The sequence below is a fragment of the Ranitomeya imitator genome, chromosome 5 (assembly GCF_032444005.1).
Source record: "Ranitomeya imitator isolate aRanImi1 chromosome 5, aRanImi1.pri, whole genome shotgun sequence".
NCBI classification, from domain to species: domain Eukaryota; kingdom Metazoa; phylum Chordata; class Amphibia; order Anura; family Dendrobatidae; genus Ranitomeya; species Ranitomeya imitator.
Window position 1 is genome coordinate 298,694,246 of NC_091286.1, and position 18,424 is coordinate 298,712,669.

Below are 18,424 nucleotides of genomic sequence, written 5' to 3' on the forward strand. Positions count from 1 at the left end.
TGACCTCTCTCCAAATGTAACGTTTATGGTTGTGATCAAAAAGTTAAAGTTTGGTCCCCTCACTCCAAATTACCTTGTTCCTGAAGTTTTTGAGTCTTGTCTCTGTGCAGTTTTGCATATTGTAGGTGAGCTACTTTGGGGAATTTGTGCAGTATTGGCTTTCTTCTGGTGACTCGATCATGCAGCCCATTTTTCTTCAAGTGCCTCCTTACTGTGCATCTTGAAACAGCCACCCTGCTAGTTTTCAGAGAGTCCTATGTTTCAGCTGATGATATTTGTAGGTTTTTCTTTGCATCCCGAACAATTTTCCTGGCGGTTGTGGACAAAATTTGTGTTTGTCTACCTGACCATGGTTTTGTTTTAACAGTGCCCCTGATTTTCCATTTGTTAATCATATTTTGAACGCTGCTGACTGGCATTCTGAATTCCTTGTATATCTTTTTGTGTCCTTTTCCTGTTTTATACAGTTCAACTACCTTTTCCCGTAGATCCATTGCCAATTCTTTTGCTTTCCCCATGACTCACAATCCAGAAATGTCAGTGGCTGGATGAAAGATGCAAGAGTCTGTCTGGATCCCAGAAACTCACTCAGCTTTTATGCACACACACTAATTACAAGCAAACAGGTCACAGGTGAGGATGTTACCTTTAGTAGCCATTCAAACCCATTTGTGTCAACCTCTCTGCATGTTATCAGTCCAAATTCACCAGGGTTTGGACAACCCCCTTTAACCCTTTTCTGCCAGCTGACGGGATAGTACGTCAGCTGGCAGACTTCCCCACTTTGAGGTGGGCTCTGGCGGTGAGCCCACCTCAAAACCGCTACATGTCAGCTGTTATCAACTGCTGACATGTGGCCGCAATGGGCATGAGCAGAATCGCGATCCGCCTGCGCCCATTAACTAGTTAAATGCCGCCGTCGAACTCTGACAGCGACATTTAACAAGCGTGGCCAGAAGCACTCACACCGCTGACCTCCGTCACATGATCGGGGGTCAGCGGTGCATTGCCATAACAACCTGAGGTCTCCTTGAGACCTCTATGGTTGTTGATGGCAGATTGCTGTGAGCGCCACCCTGTGGTCGGCGCTCAAAGCAATGCTGCATTTCTGCTACATGGGTGATCTGTGCTTCACCTCTATGTAGCAGAAGCGACCGTGTAGTGCATGCTTCTATTGAAGCATGCAAAAAAAAAAGTTTAAAAATATAAAAAAAAAAAAAAGTTCAAATCACCCCCCTTTCGCCCCAATCAAAATAAAACAATTAACCCCTTCCCGACCCATGACGCCACGTAGGCGTCATGAAAGTCGGTGCCAATCCGACCCATGACGCCTATGCGGCGTCATGGAAAGATCGCGTCCCTGCAGGCCGGGTGAAAGGGTTAACTCCCATTTCACCCGATCTGCAGGGACAGGGGGAGTGGTAGTTTAGCCCAGGGGGGGTGGCTTCACCCCCTCGTGGCTACGATCGCTCTGATTGGCTGTTGAAAGTGAAACTGCCAATCAGAGCGATTTGTAATATTTCACCTATTATAACGGGTGAAATATTACAATCCAGCCATGGCCGATGCTGAAATATCATCGGCCATGGCTGGAAATACTAATGTGCCCCCACCCCACCCCACCGATCGCCCCCGCAGCCCCCCGATCTGGCCGGTACACTGCTCCGGCTCCCCTCCGTCCAGTGCTCCGCTCCCCCCCGTGCTCTTGTCCGCTCCCCCCGTGCTCCAATCACCCCCCCTGCACTCCGATCCACCCCCCCCCCGGTGCTCCGTTCCACCCCCCCGTGCTCCATTCCAGCCCCCCCGTGCTCCGTTCCACCCCTCCCGCGCTCCGATTTCCCCCCCCCCGTGCTCCGATCCCCCCCCCCCCCCGTGGTCCCCCCCCCCACCCCATCATACTTACCGATCCAGCCGGGGTCCCGTCCGTCTTCTCCCTGGGCGCCGCCATCTTCCAAAATGGCGGGCGCATGTGCAGTGTGCCCGCCGAATCTGCCGGCCGGCAGATTCGTTCCAAAGTGCATTTTGATCACTGAGATATAATCTATCTCAGTGATCAAAATAAAAAAAATAATAAATGACCCCCCCCCTTTGTCACCCCCATAGGTAGGGACAATAAAAAAATAAAGAAATTTTTTTTTTCCACTAATGTTAGAATAGGGTTAGGGTTAGGGTTAGGGCTAGGGTTAGGGCTAGGGTTAGGGGTAGGGCTAGGGGTAGGGTTAGGGTTAGGGGTAGGGCTAGGGTTAGGGTTTCGGTATGTGCACACGTATTCTGGTCCTCTGCGGATTTTTCCGCTGCGGATTTGATAAATCCGCAGTGCTAAACCGCTGCGGATTTATGGCGGATTTACCGCGTTTTTTTCTGCGCATTTCACTGCGGTTTTACAACTGCGATTTTCTATTGGAGCAGTTGTAAAACCGCTGCGGAATCCGCACAAAAGAAGTGACATGCTGCGGAATGTAAACCGCTGCGTTTCCGTGCAGTTTTTCCGCAGCATGTGTACAGCGATTTTTGTTTCCCATAGGTTTACATTGAACTGTAAACTCATGGGAAACTGCTGCGGATCCGCAGCGTTTTCCGCAGCGTGTGCACATACCTTTAGAATTAGGCTATGTGCACACGGTGCGGATTTGGCTGCGGATTCGCAGCAGTGTTCCATCAGGTTTACAGTACCATGTAAACATATGAAAAACCAAATCCGCTGTGCCCATGGTGCGGAAAATACAGCGCGGAAACGCTGCGTTGTATTTTCCGCAGCATGTCAATTCTTTGTGCGGATTCCGCAGCGTTTTACACCTGTTCCTCAATAGGAATCCGCAGGTGAAATCCGCACAAAAAACACTGGAAATCCGCGGAAAATCCGCAGGTAAAACGCAGTGCCTTTTACCCGCGGATTTTTCAAAAATGGTGCGGAAATATCTCACACGAATCCGCAACGTGGGCACATAGCCTTAAGGTTAGGGTTGGAATTAGGGTTGTGGTTAGGGTTAGGGGTGTGTTGGGGTTAGGGTTGTGGTTAGGGGTGTGTTGCGGTTAGGGTTGTGATTAGGGTTATGGCTACAGTTGGGATTAGAGTTAGGGGTGTGTTGGGGTTAGTGTTGGAGGTAGAATTGAGGGGTTACCGCTGTTTAGGCACATCAGGGGTCTCCAAACGCAACATGGCGCCACCATTGATTCCAGCCAATCTCGTATTCAAAAAGTCAAATGGTGCTCCCTCACTTCCGAGCCCCGACGTGTGCCCAAACAGTGGTTTACCCCCACATATGGGGTACCAGCATACTCAGGACAAACTGCGCAACAATTACTGGGGTCCAATTTCTCCTGTTACCCTTGTGAATCTAAAAAAATGCTTGCTAAAACATAATTTTTGAGGAAAGAAAAATGATTTTTTATTTTCACGGCTCTGCGTTGTAAACGTCTGTGAAGCACTTGGGGGTTCAAAGTGCTCACCACATATCTAGATAAGTTCCTTGGGGGGTCTAGTTTCTAAAATGGGGTCACTTGTGGGGGTTTCTACTGTTTAGGCACACCAGGGGCTCTGCAAACGCAACGTGACACCCGTAGACCATTCCATCAAAGTCTGCATTTCAAAAGTCACTACTTCCCTTCTGAGCCCCGACGTGTGCCCAAACAGTGGTTTACCCCCACTCATGGGGTATCAGCGTATTCAGGAGAAACTGGACAAAAACTTTTGGGGTCCAATTTCTCCTGTAACCCTTGGGAAAATAAAAAATTCTGGGCTAAATAATTATTTTTGAGGAAAGAAAACGTATTTATTATTTTCACGGCTCTGCATTATAAACTTCTATGAAGCGCTTGGGGGTTCAAAGTGCTCACCACACATCTAGATAAGTTCCTTTGGGGGTCTAGTTTCCAAAATGGGGTCACTTGTGGGGGGTTTCTACTGTTAAGCCACATCAGGGGCTCTGCAAACGCAACGTGACGCCCACAGAGCATTCCATCAAAGTCTGCATTTCAAAACGTCGCTACTTCACTTCCGAGCCCCGGCATGTGCCCAAACAGTGATTTACCCCCACATATGGGGTATCAGCGTACTCAGGAGAAACTGGACAACAACTTTTGGGGTCAAATTTCTCCTGTTACCCTTGGGAAAATAAAAAATTGCAGGCTAAAAGATCATTTTTGAGAAAATAATTTTTTTTTTTATTTTCATGGCTCTGCGTTATAAACTTCTGTGAAGCACTTGGGGGTTCAAAGTCCTCACCACACATCTAGATTAGTTCCTTTGGGGGTCTAGTTTCCAAAATGGTGTCATTTCTGGGGGATCTCCAATGTTTAGGCACACAGGGGCTCTCCAAACGTGACATGGTGTCCGCTAATGATTGGAGCTAATTTTCCATTTAAAAAGCCAAATGGCGTGCCATCCCTTCCGAGCCCTGCCGTGCGCCCAAACAGTGGTTTACCCCCACATATGGGGTATCAGCATACTCAGGACAAACTGGACAACAATATTTGGGGTCCAATTTCTCCTATTATCCTTGGCAAAATAGGAAATTCCAGGCTAAAAAATCATTTTTGAGGAAAGAAAAATTTTTATTTTATTTTCATGGCTCTGCGTTATAAACTTCTGTGAAGCACCTGGGGGTTTAAAGTTCTCAATATGCATCTAGATAAGTTCCTTGGGGGGTCTAGTTTCCAAAATGGGGTCACTTGTGGGGGAGCTCCAATGTTTAGGCACACAGGGGCTCTCCAAACGCGACATGGTGTCCGCTAACAATTGGAGCTAATTTTCCATTCAAAAAGTCAAATGGCGCGCCTTCCCTTCCGAGCCCTGCCGAGTGCCCAAACAGTGGTTTACCCCCACATATGAGGTATCGGCGTACTCGGGAGAAATTGCCCAACAAATTTTAGGATCCATTTTATCCTACTGCCCATGTGAAAATGAAAAAATTGAGGCGAAAATAATTTTTTTGTGAAAAAAAAGTACTTTTTCATTTTTACAGATCAATTTGTGAAGCACCTGAGGGTTTAAAGTGCTCACTAGGCATCTAAATAAGTTCCTTGGGGGGTCTAGTTTCCAAAATGGGGTCACTTGTGGGGGAGCGCCAATGTTTAGGCACACAGGAGCTATCCAAACGCGACATGGTGTCCGCTAACGATGGAAATAATTTTTCATTCAAAAAGTCAAATGGCGCTCCTTCCCTTCCGAGCCTTACCATGTGCCCAAACAGTGGTTTACCCCCACATGTGAGGTATTGGTGTACTCAGGAGAAATTGCCCAACACATTTTAGGATCCATTTTATCCTGTTGCCCATGTGAAAATGAAAAAATTGAGGCTAAAAGAATTTTTTTGTGAAAAAAAAGTACTTTTTCATATTTACGGATCAATTTGTGAAGCACCTGGGGGTTCAAAGTGCTCACTATGCATCTAGATAAGTTCCTTGGGATGTCTAGTTTCCAAAATGGGGTCACTTGTGGGGGAGCTCCAATTTTTAGGCACATGGGGGCTTTCCAAACGTGACATGGTGTCCGCTAAAGAGTGGAGCCAATTTTTGATTCAAAAAGTCAAATGGCGCTCCTTCCCTTCCAAGCCCTGCCGTGCGCCCAAACAGTGGTTTACCCCCACATATGAGGTATCAGCGTACTCAGGACAAATTGGACAACAACTTTCGTGGTTCAGTTTCTCCTTTTACCATTGGGAAAATAAAAAAATTGTTGCTAAAAGATAATTTTTGTGACTAAAAAGTTAAATGTTCATTTTTTCCTTCCATGTTGCTTCTGCTGCTGTGAAGCACCTGAAGGGTTAATAAACTTCTTGAATGTGGTTTTGAGTACCTTGAGGGGTGCAGTTTTTAGAATGGTGTCACTTTTGGGTATTTTCAGCCATATAGACCCCTCAAACTGACTTCAAATGTGAGGTGGTCCCTAAAAAAATGGTTTTGTAAATTTCGTTGTAAAAATGACAAATCGCTGGTCAAATTTTAACCCTTATAACTTCCTAACAAAAAAAAATTTTGTTTCCAAAATTGTGCTGATGTAAAGTAAACATGTGGGAAATGTTATTTATTAACTATTTTGTGTCACATATCTCTCTGGTTTAACAGAATAAAAATTCAAAATGTGAAAATTGCAAAATTTTCAAAATTTTCGCCAAATTTCCGTTTTTATCACAAATAAACGCAGAATTTATTGACCTAAATTTACCACTAACATGAAGCCCAATATGTCACGAAAAAACAATCTCAGAACCGCTAGGATCCGTTGAAGCGTTCCTGAGTTATTACCTCATAAAGGGACACTGGTCAGAATTGCAAAAAACGGCAAGGTCTTTAAGGTCAAAATAGGCTGGGTCATGAAGGGGTTAAAAAAAATTCTAACCTACACATATTTGGTATCTCTGCATTCAGAGTCTCCCGATCTATCAATAAAAAAAGGATTAACCTGATCGCTAAACGTCGTAGCGAGGAAAAAAATCAAAACACCAAAATTACGTTTTTTTTGGTCACCGCGACATTACATTAAAATGCAATAACGGGCGATCAAAAGATCGTATCTGCACCAAAATGGGATCATTAAACAATGTCAGCTCGGCACGCAAAAAATAAACCCTCACCCAACCCCAGATCACGAAAAAAGGAAACGCTACAGGTATAGGAGGAAAATGGCGCAAATTTTTTTTTTTTTTTTTTTTTTTTTTTTTTAGCAAATTTTGGATTTTTTTTCCACCACTTAGATAAAAAAAGAACCTAGACATGTTTGGTGTCTATGAACTCGTAGTGACCTGGAGAATCATAATGGCAGGTCAGTTTTAGCATTTCGTGAACTTAGCAAAAAAAAGTCAAACAAAAAACAAGTGTGGGATTGCACTTTTTTTTGCAATTTCATCGCACTTGGAATTTTTTTCCCGTCTTCTGTTACACGACATGGTAAAACCAATGGTATCAATCAAAAGTACAACTCGTCCCGCAAACAATAATCCCTCACATGGCCATATTGACGAAAAAATAAAAAACGTATGGCTCTGGAAAAAAAAGGAGCGAATAACGAAAACGGAAAATCTAAAAAAGCTCCGGGGGTTAAGTAAAGTAGACAAAATGTATATTTGTTGCCCATAATAAATGATGATATTTCTATGTTGTGAGAGATATGAACTAATTCTATTCTACCATCTTACTTTTAACCCCTTCGCGCCATGCGCCGTACTAGTACTGCGCTGCCGGCACTGCATTTGTGCCAGCAGCAGTACTAGTACGGCGCACCGATCACCGCGGTCTCGCGCTGAGCGCCGCGGTGATCGGGTGCGGGTGTCAGCTGTATATGACAGCTGACACCCCGCAGCAATGCCCACGATCGGCGCTATCGCCGATCGCGGGCATTTAACCCCTCTGATGCCGCTGTCAGTAGTGACAGCGGCATAGAGGGGGATCGCGCAGGGACGGGGGCTCCCTGCGCTCTCCCACCAGAGCAACGCAATGAGATCGCGTTGCTCCGGTGACCCGGAAGGAGTCCCCATATCCAAGATGGCCGCCGGACTCCTTCCGGGTCATGAAATGACCTGGCTAGCCGGCGCCTGCTGAGAGCAGGCGCTGGAGAGCCAGCTAAACTGCATGTCAGATCGTTGATCTGACAGAGTGCTATGCACAGTGTCATATCAACGATCTGATCTAATACAGAGATGTCCCACCCTGGGACAATGTTAGAAAGTTCAAAAAAAAAAAAAATAATGTGTAAAAAAGAAAAATCCCCAAATAAAAAAAAAAAAAAAACATTTCCCAATAAATCCATTTATTTATGTAAAAAAAAAAAAAAAAACAATAAATGTACACATATTTGGTATCGCCGCGTCCATAACGACCCGCTCTATAAAACTATCCCACTAGTTAACCCCTGCAGTGAACACCGCAAAAAAAAAAACAAGGCAAAAAACATTGCTTTATTATCATACAGGCGAACAAAAAGTGGAATAACACGCGATGAAAACGACGGATATAAATAACCATGGTACCGCTGAAAACGTCATCTTATCCCGCAAAAAAAAAGCCGCCATACAGCATCATCAGCAGAAAAATAAAAAAGTTATAGCTCTCAGAATAATGCGATGCAAAAACAATTATTTTTTTATATAAAATAGTTTTTATTGTGTAAAAGCGCCAAAACATAAAAAAAATTACATAAATGAGGTATCACTGTAATCGTACTGACCTGAAGAATAAAACTGCTTTATCCATTTTACCACACGTGGAACGGTATAAACGCCCCCCCTAAAAGAAATTCAGGAATTGCTGGTTTTTGTTCATTCCGCCTCCCAAAAATCGGAATAAAAAGCGATCAAAAAATGTCATCTGCCCGAAAATGTTACCAATAAAAACGTCAACTCGTCCCGCAAAAAACAAGATCTCACATGACTCTGTGGACCAAAATATGGATAAATTATAGCTCTCAAAATGTGGTGATGCAAAAACTATTTTTTGCAATAAAAAGCGTCTTTTAGTGTGTGACAGCTGCCAACCCTAAAAATCCGCCAAAAAAACGTTATAAAAGTAAATCAAACCCCCCTTCATCACCCCCTTAGTTAGGGAAAAATAATAAAATGTAAAAAAATGTATTTATTTCCATTTTCCCATTAGGGCTAGGGTTAGGGCTAGGGTTAGGGCTAGGGTTGGGGTTAGGGTTTCAGTTATAATTGGGGGTTTCCACTGTTTAGGCACATCAGGGGCTCTCCAAACGCGACATGGCGTCCGATCTCAATTCCAGCCAATTCTGCTTTGAAAAAGTAAAACAGGGCTCCTTCCCTTCCGAGTTCTCCTGTGTGCCCAAACAGTGGTTCCCCCCAACATATGGGGTATCAGCGTTCTCAGGACAAGTTGGACAACAACTTTTGGGGTCTAATTTGTCCTGTTACCCTTGGGAAAATAAAAACGTGGGGGCTAAAATATCATTTTCGTGGAAAAAAAATATTTTTTATTTTCACGGCTCTGCGTTATAAACTGTAGTGAAACACTTGTTGGTTCAAAGCTCTCACAACACATCTAGATAAGTTCCTTGGGGGGTCTAGTTTCCAATATGGGGTCACTTGTGGTGGGTTTCTACTGTTTAGGTACATCAGGGGCTCTGCAAATGCAACGTGACGACTGCAGACCAATCCATCTAAGTCTGCATTTCAAACGGTGCTCCTTCCCTTCCGAGCTCTGCCATGCACTCAAACGGTGGTTCCCCCCCACATGTGGGGTATCAGCGTACTCAGGACAAATTGGACAATAACATTTGTGGTCCAATTTCTCCTGTTACCCTTGGGAAAAAAAATTGCGGGCTAAAACATCATTTTGTGGAAAGAAAAAATTATTTTTTAATTTTCACAATGCTACATTCTAAACTTTAGTGAAACAATTGGGGGTTAAAAGTGCTCACCGCACATCTAGATAAGTTCCTTAGGGGGTCTTCTTTCCAAAATGGGGTCACTTGTGGGGGGTTTCCACTGTTAAGGCACGTCAGGGGCTCTCCAAATGCGACATGGTGTCCGATCTCAATTCCAGCCAATTTTGCACTGAAAAGTCAAATGGCACTCCTTCCCTTCCGAGCTCTGCCATGCGCTCAAACAGTGGTTTATCCCCATATATGAAGTATCGACGTACTCAGGACAAATTGCACAACAACTTTTGGGGTCCAATTTATCCTGTTACCCTTGGGAAAATAAAAAATTTGGGGCAAAAAGATCATTTTTTGTGAAAATTAATATAAAATTTTTTTTACAGCTCTACATTATAAACTTCTGTGAAGCACTTGGAGGTTCAAAGTGCTCACCACACATCTAGATTAGTTCCTTAGGGGGTCTACTTTCCAAAATGGTGTCACTTGTGGGGGTTTCCACTGTTTAGGCACATCAGGGGCTCTCCAATCGTGACATGGGCTCCGATCTCAATTCCAGCAAATCTTGCATTGAAAAGTCAAATGGCGCTCCTTCCCTTCCGAGCTCTGCCATGTGCCCAAACAGTGGTTTACCCCCACATATGGGGTATCTGCGTACTCAGGACAAATTGTACAACGACTTTTGTGGTCCAATTTCTCCTGTTACCCTTGGTAAAATGAAACAAATTGGACCTGAAGTAAAAATTTTGTGAAAAAAAAGTTAAATGTTCAATTTTTTTAAACATTCAAAAAATTCCTGTGAAGCACCTGAAGGGTTAATAAACTTTTTGAATGTGGTTTTGAGTACCTTGTGGGGTGCAGTTTTTAGAATGGTGTCATTTTTGGGCATTTTCTGTCATATAGACCCCTCAAAGTCACTTCAAGTGTGAGGTGGTCCGTAAAAAAATGGTTTTGCAAATTTTGTTGCAAAAACGAGAAATCGCTGGTCAACTTTTAACCCTTATAACGTCCTAACAAAAAAAAAAATGTTTCCAAAATTGTGCTGATGTAAAGCAGACATGTGGGAAATGTTGTTTATTAACTATATTATGTGATATAACTCTCTAATTTAAGGGCATAAAAACTTAAGAGTTTGAAAATTGCTAAATTTTCATAATTTCCGACAAATTTTTGTTTTTTTTACAAATAAATGCAAGTCATATCGAAGAAGTTTTACCACTATCATGAAGTACAATATGTCACGAGAAAAGAGTGTCAGAATCACCAGGATCCGTTGAAGCGTTTCAGAGTTATGACCTCATAAAGTGACAGTGGTCAGAATTGTAAAAATTGGCCCTGTCACTTAGGTGAAAACAGGCTTTGGGGTGAAGGGGTTAATGAAAGATCAAGCAAATTTTAGAATTTTTTTTGGCTTATGACGTTATTTCAATGTTTTTCTTTCTAGATGGAGAAAAGAAATATCAAGTGATGATCCACGGCATAGAACCGTTGTTAGAAACCCCATTGCAATGGCTAAGTGAACATTTCAGCTATCCAGACAACTTCCTCCACATAACCATCGTCCCCCAACCCACTGACTGAAGAACATGTGTATCAGCAAAAAAATAAACCACCAGTACACTTGGGCAGGATCTTCTAAGATCACTTGGCTGGCTTTTGGTTGGCAGTGCCGATTTCCAGCAAACATGGTCAGCTTGTCCTATAGCTTCTGGGAGATTAAAGTTTGCCTTTCAGTCTTTTGCTCTGCCACCACTTGAGCTTCGTTTAAAGGAGAATATGCTGGAGGCTTCCTGTTGTAGCCAAAAACAAACATCTTCAGAAAGCCAGAGACAGTATGTGCCTCCAATTTCTAGTTTGTGATAACTATTACCCCCAATGGTCTCCTGGTGTGGCCAGGGTTTAGCATTGTATGGAAAAAGGGAAAACATCATTGGCTTGATTTTGTAATACAGACGTCAGTGCTGAAACCTGCACTCGGGGAGTGTTCAAGCTTTATGAAAGGTGCAGTTACCTTCCAGCAGTCCCGTGCTTGGCGGAGTACTTGTTTACAATTTTTCTAGGTTTAATAGAGCATGAGCAAATGTCCTCATTTGTAAATGATAACCTAGAATAATACTGGACGCCAGCAGTAACACGCTTTAACCCATTGAAAGCTTAATGGACTACTTTTATATTGTTTATGGTAAGAATCTAATCAGTTATGTGAAACACGTGAATGACCTAATATTACAATATTTGCAATTATCATGTTTTTTTAAAATGATCTAGTTTTTCTTTGCAAATCTGTATATTTGTTATGCTGCCATAGAAGTGACAATTATTTTTTTTCCAAGTATAATGGCAATATTGATCTTTTTTTTTTTTTTTTCCAAAACCTCTAGATCAGATTAAGCTTATGTACTGGCCTGCATTATTTCATAGAGACCAAATGATCTTCCAGGAGATCATAGACCCCTATGGAGGACAGATGTGTGGCACATCCAATCATCCCAAGTGCCTGATTCCCTAATGACTCAGACTGGCACCTAATGCGCACTCAGGTCAAGGACCTACATAGATTATATAGACTCACAATAATTGATTGCCCTGCAGTTACCAACATCAGAATTAGTCAACCTTGTGGGATATGCATTTCTACATATCCGTAATAATTCACCGCTCCATTTTTCATTATTGCCAAATTAAATTATATAAACATTAAGAGGGCTGTCCAGGATTAGAAATAAGAATATACCTTTTTTTCTTCTCCAGAAACAGTTTGGCTCTTACTGTTTGGCTCTATCTGGTATTGTAGAATCGTCCATTTCATTGGAATGTTGATGAACTACAATACCAAACAATATCCATGGATTATAATTGAGCTTTTTCGAGAGTTAAAATTAAAAAACAGACCCTTTTTCTATCTTGGAAAAACCCTTTACGGAAATCTGTTACCAGGTTTTTGCTACATCATCAGGGAGCAGCAAATGTAGGGTAAGAGACCCTGAATCCAATGATGTATCACATAGTTCACTGGGTGCAGCAGTTGAGACAGAGTTCTTAAATATAACATGAAGCAGAGCTGAGAAAGCTTATCCTGCCAACACCACACTCTATATACATTGTTTATTGACTGTGAGCTGCTTAACATACGAGGGGGTGTGGTTGGACTAGCAGTTGTGTGAGCATTAGTCTTGGCAGTGATAATTTCCTAATGATAATACCTTCTTTGTAAGAGAACTGCACACAACTAGTGATGAGCGAGCCTGTTTGTTAGGCAATCCCTGCATGTGTTGTGGCTGTCAAACAGCCGCGAGACATGAAGCCACGGCAGCTCGAGCATTTTTTTTCAAGCACGCAGGAAATACTTGATTAGGACTCGAGTGTCCATAACACCTTTTCCGCGTACGCTCACTCATCACTGCACACAACTTAATAAATGACACATTGCTGAAATCTGTGTTTCAGCCGCTGTCTCCTGCTGTCTTCACATTCTATTGCAAAAATCTGCTGAGAGATTTTCATTAAAAGGTTAACATGAGTGTCGTTTCTCTACTATCATACCATCGTTTTATCATTAACAAAAAAAAAAAACAATTTAAACCTGTTAACTGTGATGTAGTTGCTCATGGGAACAATGAATTGGCATTGTTTTATAAAAAGAGTGACTGTGATGTTGGCTACTTTTTGTGTATCCACATTGTTTTGTTTGCACATTTGTGTCTCTCTCCATGATATTTTCTGTATATCTCGATCTACAAATGCTTTATTATCTTCTCTTTATTTTGGCATAAGGTAAATAACCAGTCTCCTCACTGCTGTAAGTTTATTGTAAGTTTCTTTATATCACATACCACTGTTACTATAATGGTTTACATTAATTAGAAAGAAAATTTCCAATTGTCTGTAACGAAACAGTTGTCTGGTATTTGTATTGTTGGATCATGCTAGGACTATGCTTTTTCTCAGTCGTCCATAACATACGTATAGGCATCTGTGAACAAATCTAGGGTATGAAATGGTGCAAACTAGATTAAAATATTGGTTAAAGACTTGCGTCAAGGTCCAAATTTTTAGCATCTTTTATTTTCTATTGCTTTTTTATTATGGCGTATGGGATGCACATCACTTTGTATCTGTGGTTGCACGATAGGCGAACCAACCCATATTAAACCAGAGAAAAAGATCCGGCACTACTTGTCGTGTTGAGGAAAATCATCTTTAATGGCGCAATCGAGAAAAATGTTTGTTTACTTTAGACCTTCATCACATGGATTGCCATATAGAAAATGAGGAGAGTATAGATCAAGCGCGGAATGAGACTGACGTGCTCGGACACCCCAGGGAGAAATGCTCTTTTTCTCTAAATTTTTTTTTTTTTTTTACATATCATCAAACAAGAAGGTAAACCTAACTTATGAATATTTATCGCAATACTAGTATTTGCTACCGATTACCAATATCCGATCTACTGGGCCAATATAGTCTTCTAATCACATAAGCTTATGTCTGTCTGTCTCATGTTTCACCATTTTCCTTGAGTCAGTGAACATGCTGTTACACATTGACATCAGCAGCTTTCGACCTTTGTCTAACCCACGGTTTTTGATATGGAATGCCTATGGTCTGCCTACAACATACATGAATGTGCAAAGTACATACATCAGCTAAATATGTGCAAAACTACTAAATAATAATTATGACCAGCAAAAGGTGTTATTAAATAATCCATATAGCTGACCAGTCAGCAAAGTGTGTACACGCACAAACAAAGGGTTAGAAAGAGTGGTCTGCAGGCCGCACCTGTGCCCTGCGCCTCAGGATGTAGATACCATAGTATACATAGGTGGAACAGGGAGCCATTGACTACCTGTTCTATCATTCAGCCTGTGCATCTGAGACTCAATGTAACTGGTGAGATGACGTCACTAGATTGCTCCTGCCATGCAGAGTCTTAGTCCACACAGTGCACAGACCAGAATAGTAGTGGAGAGTAACTGGAGGGGGCATCATACTGCATGGGCTACTGTGGAGACCATTATACTGTCTGCAGCAGGGCTGTAAGGCATCATACTGTGTGGTGGATCATGTGGGTTCCCTCACTTTGTGGAAGTGTTGCGTACACACTTCTCAGCGTGTGACGTGGGGTGCGCCTGCACGGGTTAATGGATCACCTCTCACTCATTCCAGTTCTCAACCTCTTTTCTAATCTATAAAGTGAGCCTAAATCGCACCCCGACACATCCAGTACACCCAGGTTTCTTGTGCTTCCACTACTCAAACACACAGCGTGATAAGTCCCCAAAATGTTACTGTCCGCAATCAAAAGGTCACACACGCTCTGAAGGGTTATTGGATTTTTTAAGAGCATGCAAGATCAAAGTGAAAGATTTTAAGCTTTAATATAAAAATATACATTGCTTACAATAAAATACCGTATATACTCGAGTATAAGCCGACCCCCCCCCCCTAATTTTGCCACAAAAAACTGGGAAAACTTAATGACTCGAGTATAAGCCTAGGGTGGGAAATGCAGCAGCTACCGGTAAATGTCAAAAGTAAAAATAGATACCAATAAAAGTAAAATTAATTGAGACATCAGTAAGATAAGTGTTTTTGAATATCCATATTGAATCAGGAGCCCCATATAATGCTCCATAAAGTTTATGATGGCCCCATAAGATGCTCCATATTAAAATATGCCCCATATAATGCTGCATAAAGGTTAATAATGGCCCCATAAGATGCTCCATAGACACATTTGCCCAATATAATGCTGCACAACTGTTGATTATGGCCCCATAAGATGCTCCATAAAGATATTTGCCCCATATAGTGCTGTACAAACCTTGATTATGGCCCCATAAGATGCTCCATACAGACACTTGCCCCATATAGTGCTGCACAAACGTTATGGCTCCATTAGATACTCCATACAGACATTTGCTCCATATAATGCTGCACCAACGTTAATTATGGCCCCATAAGATGTGCAGTACTATATGGGGCAAGTCTGTATGGAGCATCTTATGGGGCCATAATTAACGTTGGTGCAGCATTATATGGAGCCAATGTCTGTATGGAGTATCTAATGGAGCCATAACGTTTGTGCAGCACTATATGGGGCAAGTCTGTATGGAGCAAACGTTGATTATGGCCCCATAAGATGCTCCATACAGACACTTGCCCCATATAGTGCTGCACAAACATTGATTATTGCCCCATACAGACACTTGCCCCATATAATCCTGCACAAACATTATGGCCCTATAGATGCTCCATACAGACACTTGCCCCATTTGCTGTTGCTGCGATAAAAAAAATCACATACTCACCTCTCCGTCGCTCAGGCTCCTGGCACTTTCAATATTCACCTGCTCCTCGTTCCAGGCGCCGCTCCATCTTCACTTCAGCATCTTCTGCACTGATGTTCAGGCAGAGGGAGCGCACTAACCACGTCATCGCACCCTCTGACCTGAGTGTCACTGAAGAAGACGCTGAAGACGGAGCGGCGCCCGGAACGAGGAGCAGGTGAATATCGCGCAGTGCTGCGTTCCCCTCCCCGTTATACTCACCTGCTCCTGGCGCTGTGCAGCCTCTGCTTCCTGGGCACCGCAACTTCTTCCTGTACTGAGCTGTCACCGTTACCGCTCATTACAGTAATGTATATGCGGCTCCACCCCTATGGGAGGTGGAGCAGCATATTTATTACTGTAATGAGCGGTACCATGTGACCGCTCAGTACAGGAAGAAGCTGGGGCGCCAGGGACCTGCAGGGATTGCGCCAGGAGCAGGTGAGTATAATTATACAGCCTCCTCTCCCCCTCCCCTGCCGACCCCTGGGTATGACTCAAGTATAAGCCGAGAGGGGGACTTTCAGACCCAAAAAATGGGCTGAAAATCTCGGCTTATACTCGAGTATATACGGTATGTAAAAATAAAACCACACACAAATATGCTAAACAGTTATCAAATAAAAAGGGATAAATAACAGAAATACCTTAAGGTTTACATCTATAGTTATTATCTGTTTAAGGATTGCATCAGCCCTTAGGCAGCCCCCACATGTGAACACTTCTCTTGTGTAACCCAGCTTTTTATAGTCCGGACCATAGGCTTATACAACCCCTGGCAAAAATTATGTAATCACCAGCCTTGGAGGATGTTCATTCAGTTGTTTAGTTTTGTGTCATGTCTGTGATGTTTTTTTTTCTACAAAATTAAAGTCAATTCAAATGGAAACTTTCTGGCTTTAAGAAACACAAAAAGAAATCAAGAACAAAGAATGTGGTAGTCAGTAATGGTTACTTTTTTAACCAAACATATGGAAAAAATTATGGAATCCCTCAATTCTGAGGAAAAAAATATGGAATCATGAAAAACAAACAAAAAAAAAACTGCAAAACATCATTAGTATTTGTTGCTCCACCTCTGGCTTTTCTAAAGGTACCGTCACATTTAGCGACGCTGCAGCGATCGAGACAACGATCCCGATCGCTGCAGCGTCGCTGTTTGGTCGCTGGAGAGCTGTCACACAGACAGCTCTCCAGCGACCAACGATGCCGGTCCCCTGGTAACCAGGGCAAACATCGGGTTACTAAGCGCAGGGCCGCACTTAGTAACCCAATATTTACCCTGGTTACCAGCGTAAAAGTAAAAAAAAAAAAACACTACATACTTACCTTCCGGTGTCTGTCCCCCGGCACTCTGCTTCCTGCACTGACTGTGAGCGCCGGCCGGAAAGCACAGCGGTGACGTCACCACTGTGCTCTGCTTTCCGGCTGGCCGGCGCTCACAGTGCAGAGAAGCACAGCGCCGGAGGACTGACACCGGAATGTAAGTATGTAGTGTTTGTTTTTTTACTTTTACGCTGGTAACCAGGGTAAACATCGGGTTACTAAGCGCGGCCCTGCGCTTAGTAACCCGATGTTTACCCTGGTTACCAGTGAAGACATCGCTGAATCGGCGTCACACACGCCGATTCAGCAGTGTCTGCGGGAGTCCAGCGACGAAATAAAGTGCTGGACTTTCTGCACCGACCAACGATGCCACAGCAGGATCCTGATCTCTGCTGCCTGTCAAACTGAACGATATCGCTAGCCAGGACGCTGCAACGTCACGGATCGCTAGCGATATCGTTCAGTGTGACGGTACCTTAACAGCTTGCAGTCTCTGAGGCATGGACTTAATGAGTTTCAAACAGTACTCTTCATCAATCTGGCTCCAACTTTCTCTTATTGCTGTTGCCAGACCAGCTTTGCAGGTTGGAGCCTTGTCTTGTACCATTTTCTTCAACTTCCACCAAAGATTTTCAATTGGATTGAGATCCGGACTATTTGCAGACCATGACATTGACCTTATGTGTCTTTTTTTCAAGGAATGTTTTCACAGTTTTTGCTCTATGGAAGGATGCATTATCATCTTGAAAAATGATTTAATCATCCCCAAACATCCTTTCAAGTGATAGATAAGAAAAGTGTCCAAAATATCAACATAAACTTGTGCATTTATTGAAGATGTAATGACAGCCATCTCCCCAGTGCCTTTACCTGACATGCAGCCCCTTATCATCAATGACTGTGGAAATTTGCATGTTCTCTTCAGGCAGTCATCTTTATAAATCTCATTGGAAAGGCACCAAACAAAAGTTCCAGGATCATCACCTTGCCCAAAGCAGATTCGCGATTCATCACTGAATATGGCTTTCATCCAGTCATCCACAGTCCACGATGGCGTTTCCTTAGCCCAATGTAACCTTGTTTTTTTCTGTTTAGGTGTTATTGATGGCTTTCGTTTAGCTTGTATGTAAATCCCATTTCCTTAAGGATTTTTCTTACAGTTCGGTCACAGGCGTTGACTCGAGTTTCCACATATTCGTTCCTCATTTGTTTTGTTGTGCATTTCCTGTTTTGGAGACATATTGCTTGAAGTTTCTGGTCTTGACGCTTTGATGTCTGCCTTGATCTACCAGTATGTTTGCCTTTAACAACCTTCCTATGTTGTTTGTATTTGGTCCACAGTTTAGACACCGCTGACTGTGAACAACCACCATCTTTTGCAACATTGCGTGATGATTTACCCTCTTTCAAGAGTTTGATAGTCCTCTCCTTTGTTTCA

General features: G+C 42.8%; 1 protein-coding gene across 6 annotated transcripts in view; it reads left to right on the forward strand.

The window, feature by feature from the left end:
• The window catches only part of ATG5 (autophagy related 5), a 260,439-nt gene extending 247,080 nt beyond the window's left edge, over positions 1 to 13,359 (forward strand). For all 6 annotated transcript variants that reach the window (XM_069726288.1, XM_069726292.1, XM_069726291.1 and 3 more), the window contains exon 8: positions 10,773 to 13,359. In XM_069726288.1, the coding sequence (XP_069582389.1) occupies positions 10,773 to 10,909 (137 nt within the window). In that variant the 3' untranslated portion in view covers positions 10,910 to 13,359. The remainder of the gene's footprint in view (positions 1 to 10,772) is intronic.
• Positions 13,360 to 18,424: the final 5,065 nt, after the last annotated feature.